The sequence below is a fragment of the Tiliqua scincoides genome, chromosome 1, assembly GCF_035046505.1.
Source record: "Tiliqua scincoides isolate rTilSci1 chromosome 1, rTilSci1.hap2, whole genome shotgun sequence".
NCBI lineage: Eukaryota > Metazoa > Chordata > Lepidosauria > Squamata > Scincidae > Tiliqua > Tiliqua scincoides.
In genome coordinates, this window is record NC_089821.1 from 238462978 (window position 1) to 238475919 (window position 12942).

Here is a 12942-nt window from a genome sequence, read left to right on the forward strand (position 1 = left end):
CCCAGCTTTTTGTTTCCTCTTATTTTTCCTGACATTCCAGAGCTTACTTTCTGAGCATGGCCGTAGCTCTGTCACAGCTTTTGTCTCTACGGCCTGGTTATACTTCTACATAGTGTAGTGGGGGAAGGCTCTTTTTGAATACTGGACCTCAGAATAAATAAGGGTCAGTTCATTTGGACAGTGAGATATAGTAGAAACCAGTGCATTTTAAGTGGTTTCTGGTCTTTTCAGTAATTTAGCTTACGATCACTGCACTGAAGGCAGCTCAGCTGTTCAGCTACAGCAACAAACATGAGCAGAACATCACTATGGTTAAATGGTCTTTCCTGGATAATGCTCAGTCCCATAAAAGCACTCTGCCCTGTATTGTCAGAAATGAAAAGACCTTGTTTAGCCACAACTGTATTTCTGTGAACTTTATAAAATCCTACTCAAGACATTGACACAAGCAATATAAAGAGTAGCTGATATACAGAAATATATACATCTGAATAAATACAGACTCCCCCATAGATTAGTCAAGAAAGGAGGTGTGACCTTAACAATACAGCAATTGGACAATCACAAGCAACTGACAGGTTGTGTGACAGACAATTATGGAAAGATTAAATTGGGTCAGATGCTAAAATGTGACTTTAGTAAGACACAAAGTATGTGTATCTGCAGTTGGGGCTGGGCTGGCAATTGCACATAGGAATATTAACCTACCTGCTTGCCTAGTGCATGCCCCCATTTGCAAAGACGCGCACAAGCACAACATTCACACGAGATGTGTGTGAATGCATAAGTCGACACCCACACAATCTTCCCACATACATGGTAATTATGTCATCAGAGGCAACTGATGTTTCCTCTTCACATCTCTGTTTCTGCTAATAAACTTTCTCCAAGGCCTGATGTTACCAAGACCATCTGGGAACTGGAATCTGTGAAATAAAAGTGAGTTTTAGTAGATGAACTGGAAAAAAATCTGTACCTGGTTCAAACAGGAATTAGAAGGGCCAAGCTTTGGGGGCGGGGGGAAGCAGTAAAAGCACATAGTAATTCAAGAACCCACAAATTAGGTCACTCCTGCAAGCGTTTATAGTCTGTAAGTGAAAGGTGTCATTCTATCCCTGTAGATTGGTGCTCCTGGACTACTACAATTTTCTTATGGGTTTGGGATGTAATGTTTTCACACACTGATGTGTGACTATAAAAAGCCAGTCTAGCTTTCACCTGTAACCAAGAATGCAATTTCTAAAGCAGCGGTCTCCAAACTGCGGCCTGCTGTGTCTCTGAGTTACCTGTCTGGGCGTAGTGGTGGAAATGGCTTTCCATTCAGTGCCGCAGCCCTCCATTTTTGCAGCCAATTGTCTCCAACTTGCACTGGGCAGCTGCTTCTGCTGCCTGTCACCCCAGAAAGCTCTGCGCCCTGATTTCCTGACAGAAACAGCTGCTAGCACAAGTTTCTGAGACAATCGGCTGTGAAAACGGAAGGCTGTGGCACAAAATGGAAAGCCTTCACCATGCTGTGTCTAAACAGGTAATTAGAGGCACTGAATTTGGCCCCATCGATCAGTTTGGGCGCCCCTGCTCTAAAGTATTTAAATTCTTATAAGGATGTGCTGTCTACTGATTTGAAGTTTCAACATCACCTCCTTTCTTCCCTCAAAAGTGGCCTAGTACAGGTGGGGCCTCCGTATCCGCAGGTTCTGCATCCATGGATCTCGCTCAACACGGGAAGGATAGAGTGGATAGAGAGATGCTCTTTACAATCTCACATAACACCAGAACCAGGGAACATCCACTAAAATTCATTGTTGGGAGAGCTAGGACAGACAAAAGAAATATTTCTTTACTCCGCATGTGGTTGGTCTGTGGAACTCCTTGCCACAGGATGTGGTGATAGCATCTGGCCTAGATGCCTTTAAAAGGGGATTTGACAAGTTTCTGGAGGAAAAATCCATTACGGGTTACAAGACATGATGTGGATGTGCAACCTCCTGATTTTAGAAATGGGCTATGTCAGATGCAAGGGAGGGCACCAGGAAGCAGGTCTCTTGTTATCTGGTGTGCTCTGTGGGGCATTTGGTGGGCCACTGTGAGATACAAGCTGGACTAGATGGGCCTATGGCCTGATCTAGCGGGGCTGTTCTTATGTTCAGATTTGGCCCCACCTGAGCCACCAGAGGCGACTGGAACTGCTTTTGGAAGCCTGCAGAAAGCTGGAGGGTTTACTGAAGCCCACAGAGGCAATGTGGGGCCACCTGCTGCCTCTGCGGGCTTCCAAATGGCCCTGGGTGTTAGAACGCCTTATACGGCCAAAAAATGTCAGGGAAACTTCAGGAAACCATGTCAAGTTTTTCTGCCAGAAATGGCCATTCTGAAGCCTGCAGAGGTAGTGGGTGGACGCGCACTGTGTCTGCGGGCTTCAGAAAGCCCTCTAGAAGCAACCGGAGCACAGCTCCAGTCCACTTTGGAGGGTTTAAAGTGACCGATCATGGATTGGACTAGATGGGCCTATGGCCTGATCCAGCAGGGCTGTTCTTATGATTTGGCTAGCCATGAATTTTGGTATCTGCAGGGGGTCAGAGAACAGGGGGTCTGCTGATACTGAGGCCCCACCTCTACTAGGAATCTGGATTCAGTTGCGTGCGTAAGTTTCCAGTGCTCATTCCAGTAATCTTCCTTATCCCTATATTAGTGAGACAGTCTAGATATGAGACATTAGATACAGTAATTTTCTAAATAGAAGGTGCTATGGTAGAAATGTAGTCAGCCTTCTGTTGAGACCCCAAACCTGGCTGCCTTCTGGTTTTTAGCTCATCCCCATTATATACAAATATATAAGTGCTTAGATGGTAAGATTTTGCAGCCTTTAATTTTTTTAATGTCATGAAATCAGTATTTTCCCATCAGCAATCCCCATCTTGCCAGCCACCCTACTCCAAATTCATTTCCTCCTCATAGTGGGGTCCTAGCAGTCTTACTGCTCTGGCAGATCCAGGTATTCTTCTCCCTGGCCATGACTTCACAAGTCTCATTCTCCTCCTCTTCCTCACCCTCAGAGAGGAGGTCAGAAATCTGCTGCTGCAGTTCAGGACTGATATTGTTCTCTGCAAGGATCAGCGTCCGCAAGGCTGTTGGGTAATTTTCCACCATGTCCAGTAGAATCTGAGAGAAAGAATCAGACAGCTGAAGGTGCTGCTCAATTCAGAGGCTAGACAGACAAGAAGAAAAATACAGGAGAGCTGAAAGTGTCCTACATTTTCTTCACAACTGCTCTCTGTTCCACTTCCAGGTTCGTATTTGTTTTATAAAATGTATTAGTTTCCTCTCCAATTAGGCAGCTTTCAAGGTGAGGGATAATCCAACTGAAACCATCATTTAACACATTTCTGCCTAGCCTGCCCTGTTGCATATATGCAATGTTAGGCAGAAACAGCTTAACCTAGACAAATATAAATAAAAACAATTCAAAACAAAATTAAGAACAATTAAATGACAATAAAAACAAAGCTCTGGCAGAGATGGGTACCTTTCTATTTCTGTATAAACAAGTTTATAATCTGTCCTATTTGCCTATACCAAACTAACTACATTTGTGCTACTTTGCACCACAATGTAGCTGCATAAAATAGGTAGAAAATATTAACATCAATTTTTACCTGATAAAAAGTTGCATAAATTCTAACTGTTACAGCCAAAACTGGGCCAAAGTTAAACTTCTGGAATAAAAGCCACACTGGAAGGGTAGAACCAAGATTTTATGGATGCAGAAATAGTGGGAAGTGTTGTGCAGAAGTTTTGCGCCAAGCAGAGGAAGAAAGACAAAAGCAGCACTTTTTTCAATCAAGAGACACTGTAAGTCCACTTCTTGTATGACACTAAGATGGGATGTGTAATTTGAAAATTCCAAGTTCTTATTTCTAGCCAAATCAGGTGCACAGGCACACTGTACCAGAGGTCTTGTACTACAAAACATAAGTTGCCGGGGGTGGGGTAGAAAACGGGACAGGACTGACCAAACAGCTTAAATCAATCCTGCAGCATATTTCAGGGAAAATGAAAACGCCAGTTTGGATCTGAATAGAATTTTTTTCTTGATCTCAAATTCAGTATTGAGGTCAGACCCTGAGCAACAAAGCAAGATCTGCATGTTCAATAGCCATACAGAGAATATTCTTAATGCTTTTAGTAAAGTCTACCTTGTCTTAACATCTTACTTGTTTGTAGCTGTGGCTGCCTCTGGTACTTCAGAGGAAGAAAATCCCAAGACCAACATCTCAAAAGGAAAAGCATTATTTTATGAGTAGTCAAGGATACTTAGATCCTTTGAGAAAGGAAAAAGTGCTTTTTGGGTAAATAATGTGTAGTTGTGCGCTGACTCCTGTGACTTGGAAAAGGAAATTAAGGCAACAAAGGACCATATTCTCCTTACCAAGGCTGACTGGTTGGTAAGTCCTGTTCCTTCCAAATCCAGAACCTCTAGGGTGCGGCTTGATGCCACTGAAACTGCCAGCATTCCTGCTATCTGATCACCTAAGAGCAGAAAGGCGGGAGATATCATCAAGCGTCATGTAGACCACATTAAAAAGCATCAATTTTAGCAGCAGTAGAATTTGCAGGGCAGTTTGGCAACTGAAAGTAACCTATTGCTAACAACAGGCTACCAGAGGGAAATTCAGTAGGTATAGCATTCCCTACCATCTGCTTTCACTACCAGTGAGATGCTCCTGTTGAATTTCAGCCTGTTAAAAGTAAAGGAGTTCTGTTTAAAAAAAGCCACCCCAATGTGTGTTTTGCTCTGGTTTTTGTCTTGGCTGCAGCTGTACAGAATGCCTTTCTCACAACTGGGCAGCAACAGTTAGCTTAATCCTGGGAAAGCAGGCTGCTGGCTTGGAGTCTACTGCCTTCAGCAGGCTTAAGTCCTGGTCCCTTTCCATTTACATGGGGAGAGGCACAGGGAAGAACTGCCTCACCCCGCTGGAAAGAGCAGGATGAAGTGGGGTGTGCTGAGGAGCTGCTCAGCTTAGTTTCCCTGAGGCAGGACAGGAAGAAGAGAGCTGCCTGGTCTAGTCTCTGTCTCACCAGCTGCCAATTCTGCTCAGGCAGCGCAGCTGTACAGAGAGTAGGTTTCCATGGCAACCACTGCTGGGGTTCCTCTTCTCCTTGCTATATTTTGAAGAGGAAGATGGGGGAAGGGGCATTGCATGACTAGCAAAACTAGGGCCGACAGGTCTCTGAGGGAGAATACCTAGAACAAGGGCACAGCCATTCTCATAAAAAGGAGAGGAAAACGAATGCAGGAGTGAACTATGAACACTGACTGCTTCAGTGGTCCTCAATTGCTGTCTCCTCAGAACAAGGTGGTGGCAAGTCTCACTGCTAAAGAAATGTGTCAGGCCTTCATCTCATGTGCTAGAGGAGGGCTGACCCCTGTCTGCTTTGGTTTTCTATTTTAAGTGGCCTATTTAAGGTGGGTGTGAGAACCCTTCTCCAGACCAACTGGGATCTGCTTGCACATCACATCCCAACCTTACCAGCAAGGCCTTCCTGAGGCAGAAGATGTAACAGCCTGAAGAGAAAGAGGCATTTTTGTAGCAGGTGGAGCTGGATCTAGGCTGGGCCTGTCCTAGATGCAGGCTCTGTACTGGTCATCAACCCAATAAAATCCCCCTGAGGAAAAAAGAAAAGCCCCATATGCCTGTGCTCCTCTCACCCAGGGGGTTGTAGTCCAAGTTCAACACTCGCACCTGGGAACTGTGAGCCACTGCAATAGCTAGGCGCCCCCATCCTTTGGCTGTGATGCCCGGATTAGCACTCAGAGTCAATTCCTTCAAACCTGGGTAGACAGAGAAGCCAAGTCAGCCTCAGGCAGCACTTGCAAGATCTTGCTCTTTTTGCCCAGATTAATCACCAGTATGTCCTGGCCTTTTGTTCTGCCTGCAGCATCACGTGGATGGATTAAAGGCTCCACCCCACATTTTAGGCTCGAAATCATTCAATGCTGAATGTTTAATCCCTTTTAGCACATTTTAACCACTTATTTGTTCACATAATCAAGGTGGTTATAAAAAAGTAAGAATAAAATTCCTTACAAACTATTTTTACACTAATACGTTAATCCACGCTTTATTCCAGAGGTATTAGAAGTGGAGTAAAATCATCCTTCCCCACTCGTTTAATGTTCATGGGGAGAGAGGTGACCCAAGGCATTTTGGTGGCTGAGGCAGAAAAACACAAATGGTAGTAAAACTAACACTAATTAAAATAATTGGTCATATACTACCTCTTAAACTACCACTTACGACAGTCTACTTCGTGGTAATCCTAATGGTTGGACTAGCTCAAAGCTGTTAAAGACTAGTAACGAGATGGGCTTTTTCATAATTTATTACCAGTCTTTGGGTATTTTGGCAGGAGGTCTGGTCTAGAGGGTAGAGCCTCCATTTGCCTGAAGATTAACATCCACAAGGTCGCCAGTTCGAGGCCACCGGCACCGTGCGACCTTGAAGCAGCTGGCAAGCTGCAGCTGAGCTGTTCCATCTGCTCGGAGCGTGGGAGGATGGAGGCCAGAATGTTAAACCAGATCGGAGTGTAACAGCTTGAATGTGGTGGTTCTTGAAAGAGAGAACCTTCTTTCAATTTGTAAAAATCCCTGCGTGGATTTAATAAGCCTGCCTGTGTAAACCGCCTTGAATAAAGTCTTGAATAAAGACCAAGAAAGGCGGTATATAAATACTGTATATTATATTATTATTTTGTGTGATCCTGAAAGGGAAAACTTACCTGCATGAAGTCAGTTCATGCAAACACTTGCAAGTCATTTGCAAACACTTGTTCAGAATACGACATGTCACCAATTTTCCCCTGATTGGGGGGGCACTTGTCCCCAATTTAAGTAGCTACAGAAACTGCTGCCAACTATACCCTGGACCTCTTTGTGTGTTTCGTTTGCCCATGTGAACACGTATCTGGGGATGGTTCGTTACGTGAAAATCCCCGTTTTCCATTTAAGTTGTGATTTTATATTTGGTTATGTTATTATGGACTAAAATATCATATTGGGCCAAGCAAACAGGCCCAATTTTCAAAAACTCTGGTAAAAGTCACAAGTTTACACAAACGCCAGCTCTCCATGCACACAGCAACAAAGACTTTAGCAGCAAAGACTTTAGCAGCAAAGTCTAAAGAGTAAATTGTTGTCTCAATCACTGTAAATCGTTGATTAAGTGGCTCCTATTGTTTTAAGCCTAATCCAATCACTGTTTATACAAACCTATTTAAACTTCTCACACAGGCCAAATTCAGGTAAAGTCACAAGCTCAAGGTGACGACAAGGAGTCTGGCATAACTAATCATTGTTTAAATGTTTCCTATTGTTGTAGCTTAATCACTCTTTACCTTATGCAAACTGCCTTCCCCCTCCCCCAGGAGGTCAGCCATGGCTGGTAGCTGACTTCCTGATCTTTGCATGCTCCACGTGCCCCACTGTGTGTAGTGAGCAAGCGCATCCAGATCAGCTCTAGGCCACATCCGGGTCATTCAGGTCAGCATCCAGGTAAGCAAAAACCCTTTTAAGAGAAGGCTGGCATATGCTAGCTCTCTCTCTCTCTCTGGTTGCCCTTCCAAGGCAGAGGGTCCTCCATAGGACTCTCCACCCCTCCCCATCCAACTGCTTTTCAGGACAGGTAACTATATCTGCGTCTGGAACCTTTTCCCTTCTCCCCCCCCCCTTTTTTCTCCCTTTCTCTCCCCATCTTTAGTCAGCAACTGGGTTGGCAGATCAGGGACCCCTAAAATCCTTCCCTACAACCTATCCTTTTCTGATTTCCTCGGATGCACCAAATACACTCCACATGCAACCACCATGAAAGTTAGGTACACTGGATCCAAGTACTAGGATTCAAGTAGACATATACTTACCATTTTTCCATGTGCATTATGTATACCTGTGTGTTTTTGCAATAAAAATATAATCCTATTGAAAGTTATCTTTCTCCCAGTCTCTTTTCAAGCTAAAAAGGAATTTCTTTGCATTACGCTGTCTTGTTATCTAGCCTGCGATCTTGCAGTTTCCAATGAGGGCACTGTAATAATTCCCCTTAAAACATAACAGCCCTTTTTGGTAACAGGTTGGGGCCACACATGTGAACAAAACAAATATTTCGTGAATTGGCCCCAGGGTAACTAGAAAGCAAGTATGTAACACCAAATAACATTCCACACTTCAGTAGGCTAAAAGTAGAATGGTTTGTATTGTAGTAATGTTAATTATGTAGGACTGGTCCAAGCATGAAGCACACCATGCTTGTTCCTCCCCCCTTCCATTTGTGTTCTGTGCCCTGTTGCTCTTTTAAAGTAGCATGAGAGGGTGACCACAAGTCAGGAGAAGAAGGCAGTGGCTTGCACACAGATAGATCAGCACCCAGCAAAGATAGTAAGGAATGGGGTTGGAACCAGGGGCTACCCCCCCCCCCCAGGAACCTCCTGGATCCAATTGCAGGGCCAGGCATATCTGATGACTGTCTGAATGCCACCCTATTTGCTTACTGCACCTAAACAAGGGTACCTGATTCTCTTCCCTTTCTCAATTGGCTGCAGTCTACTTCAAACACAAAAACAGCTCCTAAAAAAGGAGAAAGTGCTAACAGGAGGAAGAAAGAATGAGGAGCAAGAAAGAAAGGATCCTTGAGGTAGGGTAGAGGATGATCAGGTGCAAAGGGGCACATTTTACACCATTTCTTTTAATGGCTTCTTTTAGTTCTAAATACTGGGGATTCCAAACTCACCAGGCATCTCTGCAGTGCCCTCATTTTTCAGATTTGATCTTGTCATCCTACTGGAATGCGGGTTAAAGACAGTAATGAAACTAAGAAGAGGACGGCAGCTAAAAATTCAATCAGTGGCAGAGTGTATGTTACCCAACCCACCAGTCTGCTATTCCTTCAAGAAACTCACTTTTAAATTTACCCAGGACTATTCCTCCAGCATAGGGGCATTCAGTGATATTTCTGAGAAGCACAAATGGATGATATTTACGGCAAAGGACATTTCAGATAGAATGTGCTAGATGTTTGTCTGTCTTATGCTATAGCATCAAATTTAAGTTACAAAAATGTAAATAACACATAAATTCAAAGGTTAGACCCCTTGCCAAGTCTGTGGAAAAGACACTATTTTGTTCCACAGTGGCAAAGTATAATTACAGGTTGAGACTAATTATTCACAGTGGGTTCCATTCCAGGCACTCACCTGGATAAAAATGCACTATAGCAAATCAATTTAAAAAACAAAGTTTCTTTGCTCCAGTGACTGAAAAACGGCCTTGGTGACCTTTTGACTCTAAGATAAGAGTCATTAAGAAGACAATCCATCAGCCCCTCCCTTCACCAATGTTTCTTTCACATGCTGGGGGAAGGGAGGGGTCTGAAGGAGAGAGAAGGATTGATGGATTGTTAGCCTGCTGCCCCCCCCTCTCATTAAGGAGGCTGTTGTTAAAGGACTGTTCAGTTTTTAAAACTGATTTTAAAGGGATGCATTTTTCCCCTCCAGGGATCAGCACATTCTTTCTCATTTGCAGGGGCCATTTGTGTTGAGTCACATCCATGTATAAACAATCCATGTATAAGTAGGACCTGTACTCTTATTCTCATCACCTTCTCCTACAGAGCATCAACTATTTTTAGCACTCTAAAAATTCATCTGGCAATAGAGCAACTTCACTATGTTTGTGCTGAGAAACCCAATGCCATCATTTTGCTGGGGAAAAAAATAGTTTACTCTCCTGTTCTGCAAAAAGAAAGAGGAAACAGTTTAATCCCAACAAGAGTCTGAAATCTGTATGAACACAGATGCCTGAAGAACTCTACACATTCTTTCTTGCTTACCTGACTTGGCTCCATCAGGAGGAAGAAGACCACATATCAAGTTGATACCTTCATCACCCAGCATGCAGTCTCCCAAATCCATGGCCACTAATGAGGGATGGATGGAGAGTGCTGGATTGAGGAGAGCCAGACCTGCATCTGTCAGGGGACTTCCATGGAGGCTGTTTGAATAAATAGTTGGTTAGGAATTACAGACTCTCCTTCCTTTAAATTGGTTGCAGCAGATCAGTTTAGCTAGCTGAGATGAAATCACCTGAATATTAGAATGATTAATACCAGGAACAGACAGAAAGAACTATAGAATGTAGCTGTTTATAAGATAGTCCTTGAATCAGTAGATGAAACTACAGAGATATAGGAATTTAATATCATAACAGAAAGAGGGAAATAGAGTCTTCTGGTGCAGACACAGCAGTCTGCATGCAGAAGAAAGTTCTTTGGTACCTTAACAACGAACAAATATATTGTAGCACAAACTTTCATCAGCCATACACGTGTCAGTTACTTGAATTGATCTCCTCTAGATTCTTTTAGGACCTATTTCTGCATAACCTTGGCCACCAGAAGCCAACCTGAAGACAACTTCAAGAGGGCTTTCCTGGTCAATCTAAGACAGGGGTGCCCAAACCCTGGCCCGGGGGCCACTTGCGGCCCTCAAGGCCTCTCAATGCGGCCCTCAGGGAGCCCCCAGTCTCCAATGAGCCTCTGGCCCTCTGGAGATTTGTTGAAGCCTGCACTGGTCCAACGCAACTTCTCTCAGCGTGAGGGCGACTGTTTGACCTCTCACGTGAACTGTGGGATGAGAGCTCCCTCCCTGCTTGCTGTTTCACATCTGTGATGCAGCAGTGGCAGCAAAGGAAAGGCCAGCCTTGGTTTGTGCAAGGCCTTTTATAGGCATTGAGTTATTGCAAGACCTTCATTCATTCATATAAGTTCATCTTTAATATATTCATTTGTGTAAACTTCTGTAAATTTATTCAAATTTTAAATGTAAATTAATTCTTTTTTTCCCCTGGCCCCTGACAGTGTCAGAAAGCTGATGTGGCCCTCCTGCCAAAAACTTTGGACACCCCTGATCTAAGACATTACAATGAAATCCAAACATTAGAAACACCACTTTACAATGCCAGGAGTATAGCCTCAAGGTCTCGTAACACAGTTTATCTATCCTCCAACAAGGATTACATCTTCTTTGGTCCACATAGTGGACTGTTTGCTAATCTATCAATTGAATTTTATGGCAGAATTTTTACACTTTAGTATTAATTCTGTGTGCAGATTTTAAAATTTTGGATGAAGCAATCAAAAATGCTGTCTTGTTTACTATTTTTGATTTTATTTACAACTTTTGCTTTAAACTTTTTTGGTGGGGAGGTGGATAGGTTGGAGGGAAGAAGTTGAATTTTTCTGGGTGAGCTAAGGATGTTTCAAAGGTATAAACCAGTGTTTCTCAAAGTGTGGGTCACAAGCCAATTTCAGGTGGGTTCCCATTAATTTCAATATTTTATTTTTAATATATTAGACTTGAGGCTACCATGATATGTGACTGCATTTGAGGAAATGTTACAGACCTGTACTTTTAACAAGCTACTATGTATGTTAACAATGATGGTCAGTAGGATTTCCTCCTGGGTAAGTATGGGTAGGACTGCAGCCTAGGATTGTGAAAAATGTTCCTGTTTGATGATGTCACTTCTGGTGGGTCCTGACAGATTCTAATTCTAAAAAGTGGGTCCCAGTGCTAACTGTGTGAGAACCACTGGTGTAAGTGATTCTGTGAAGCCACCACTAACGCTTCCAGAGCAGTGGCACCTCCCCCCCCCCCCATTAAATGTAGCAGCTACTCACAACAAGGACTGGACAGAGCGGTTGGTCTTCAGGGCTTCTGCCAATTGCTTGACCCGGTTGATATTGGAGACAATCCCCAAGTTGAGATTGAGTTGAGCCAAGGAGTGAGACTCTGCCACCCCCTTGCAGATCCGTCCGAAATCTCGGTCAGAAAGGTGGCAGCCCCGGAGTGAGAGCAGTTTGATGGAGTTCTCCCGCAGGCTCTCACAGATGTCCCGAATCTCCGCACTTGATAAAGTCTCCCCAGAGATCTGAATCGATCCTGGCAACATCTTCGTCTCCTTGCAAGCGAGCAAGCAACACCCAGCAGGAAAGCTGTTCTTGCTAATCCGGATCTGTGCAACCCAAAGCGGTGCAGGGTTGCTTTGCAGAAGGGGTCCGTGTGAATCAACAAGGGCTGTGCGATCCTGTAGAAATAAAGTTGGGGACCACCACGGTGCAGTTCTGCGGGGTTTGAACGCGCAGGGCGAAAGACGCGGCGCAACTCCAAATGTAGTGCGCTTTTAAGTGTTGCGCAAAAAACTAGACCCGCGTAGAAACTTCCACCCAAACCGGGCGCGTCCAGGTAAATCCTGCGCAAATCCAATGACAGCTTGCAGGGCGCAAGGGATGCTGGCTGCCCGGCTCGGACCAGGGTGAGCACTGGGAGAGGGGAAAGGTGTGCAGGCAGGTAGGGGTGCAGGTGGGTATGCCTGGCGATCCACCAAATAGCACGAGCGACAAAGGTAAACCCAGATCCCCTCCGGGATGTAGAGCCCAAGCCTATGCCTGTCTACTCAGAAGTAAGTCCCATTAGAGTCAATGGCGCTTGCTCCCAGGAAAGTGTGCACAGGAGTGTAGCCTTCCTGCGATCAGCAAACGGAGCGGGCGATACAGACTTTGGTGCCTGCGCGATGGGGAGGCGGCGGCTGTCGGGGTCCGCCGGGGAAGGGGCTGCGCGCCCGTGCCCTCCGGCGCCCGACTCCTGCCCGCGAGGCTCCCCCTTCCCCGGCGCCCCTTCCACTCACAGCGGTGCAGCCCGGTCTCCAGGGCCGCTCGTGCCGCCGCACCTGCTCTGCGCGCGCTCCTAGTGGCGCTGGAGGGAATCGCGGAGGAAGCGGCAGCCCGGGCGGGCCCGGCCAAATCCGCCGTCTCTGCGCTCCGAGCCTCTCCTCCGGCGGCCGCCTCCTCCTCCTACCGCACCGGCGGCTCCCGCAGCAGCGGCCAGAGTCGCCGCCCG

At 45.2% G+C, this 12942-nt stretch overlaps 1 protein-coding gene across 1 annotated transcript; it reads right to left on the bottom strand.

Annotated features, from left to right (window-relative positions):
• Positions 1–855: 855 nt before the first annotated feature.
• Positions 856–11995, bottom strand: LRRC73 (leucine rich repeat containing 73). Its single transcript, XM_066611569.1, has 6 exons — positions 11724–11995; positions 9876–10036; positions 5705–5827; positions 4424–4524; positions 2973–3156; positions 856–926 (listed from the first exon to the last, which is right to left on the bottom strand). The coding sequence occupies exons 1-6, from the start codon at positions 11993–11995 to the stop codon at positions 856–858; spliced, it is 912 nt and encodes a 303-aa protein (XP_066467666.1).
• Between the last annotated feature and the right edge of the window lie 947 nt (positions 11996–12942).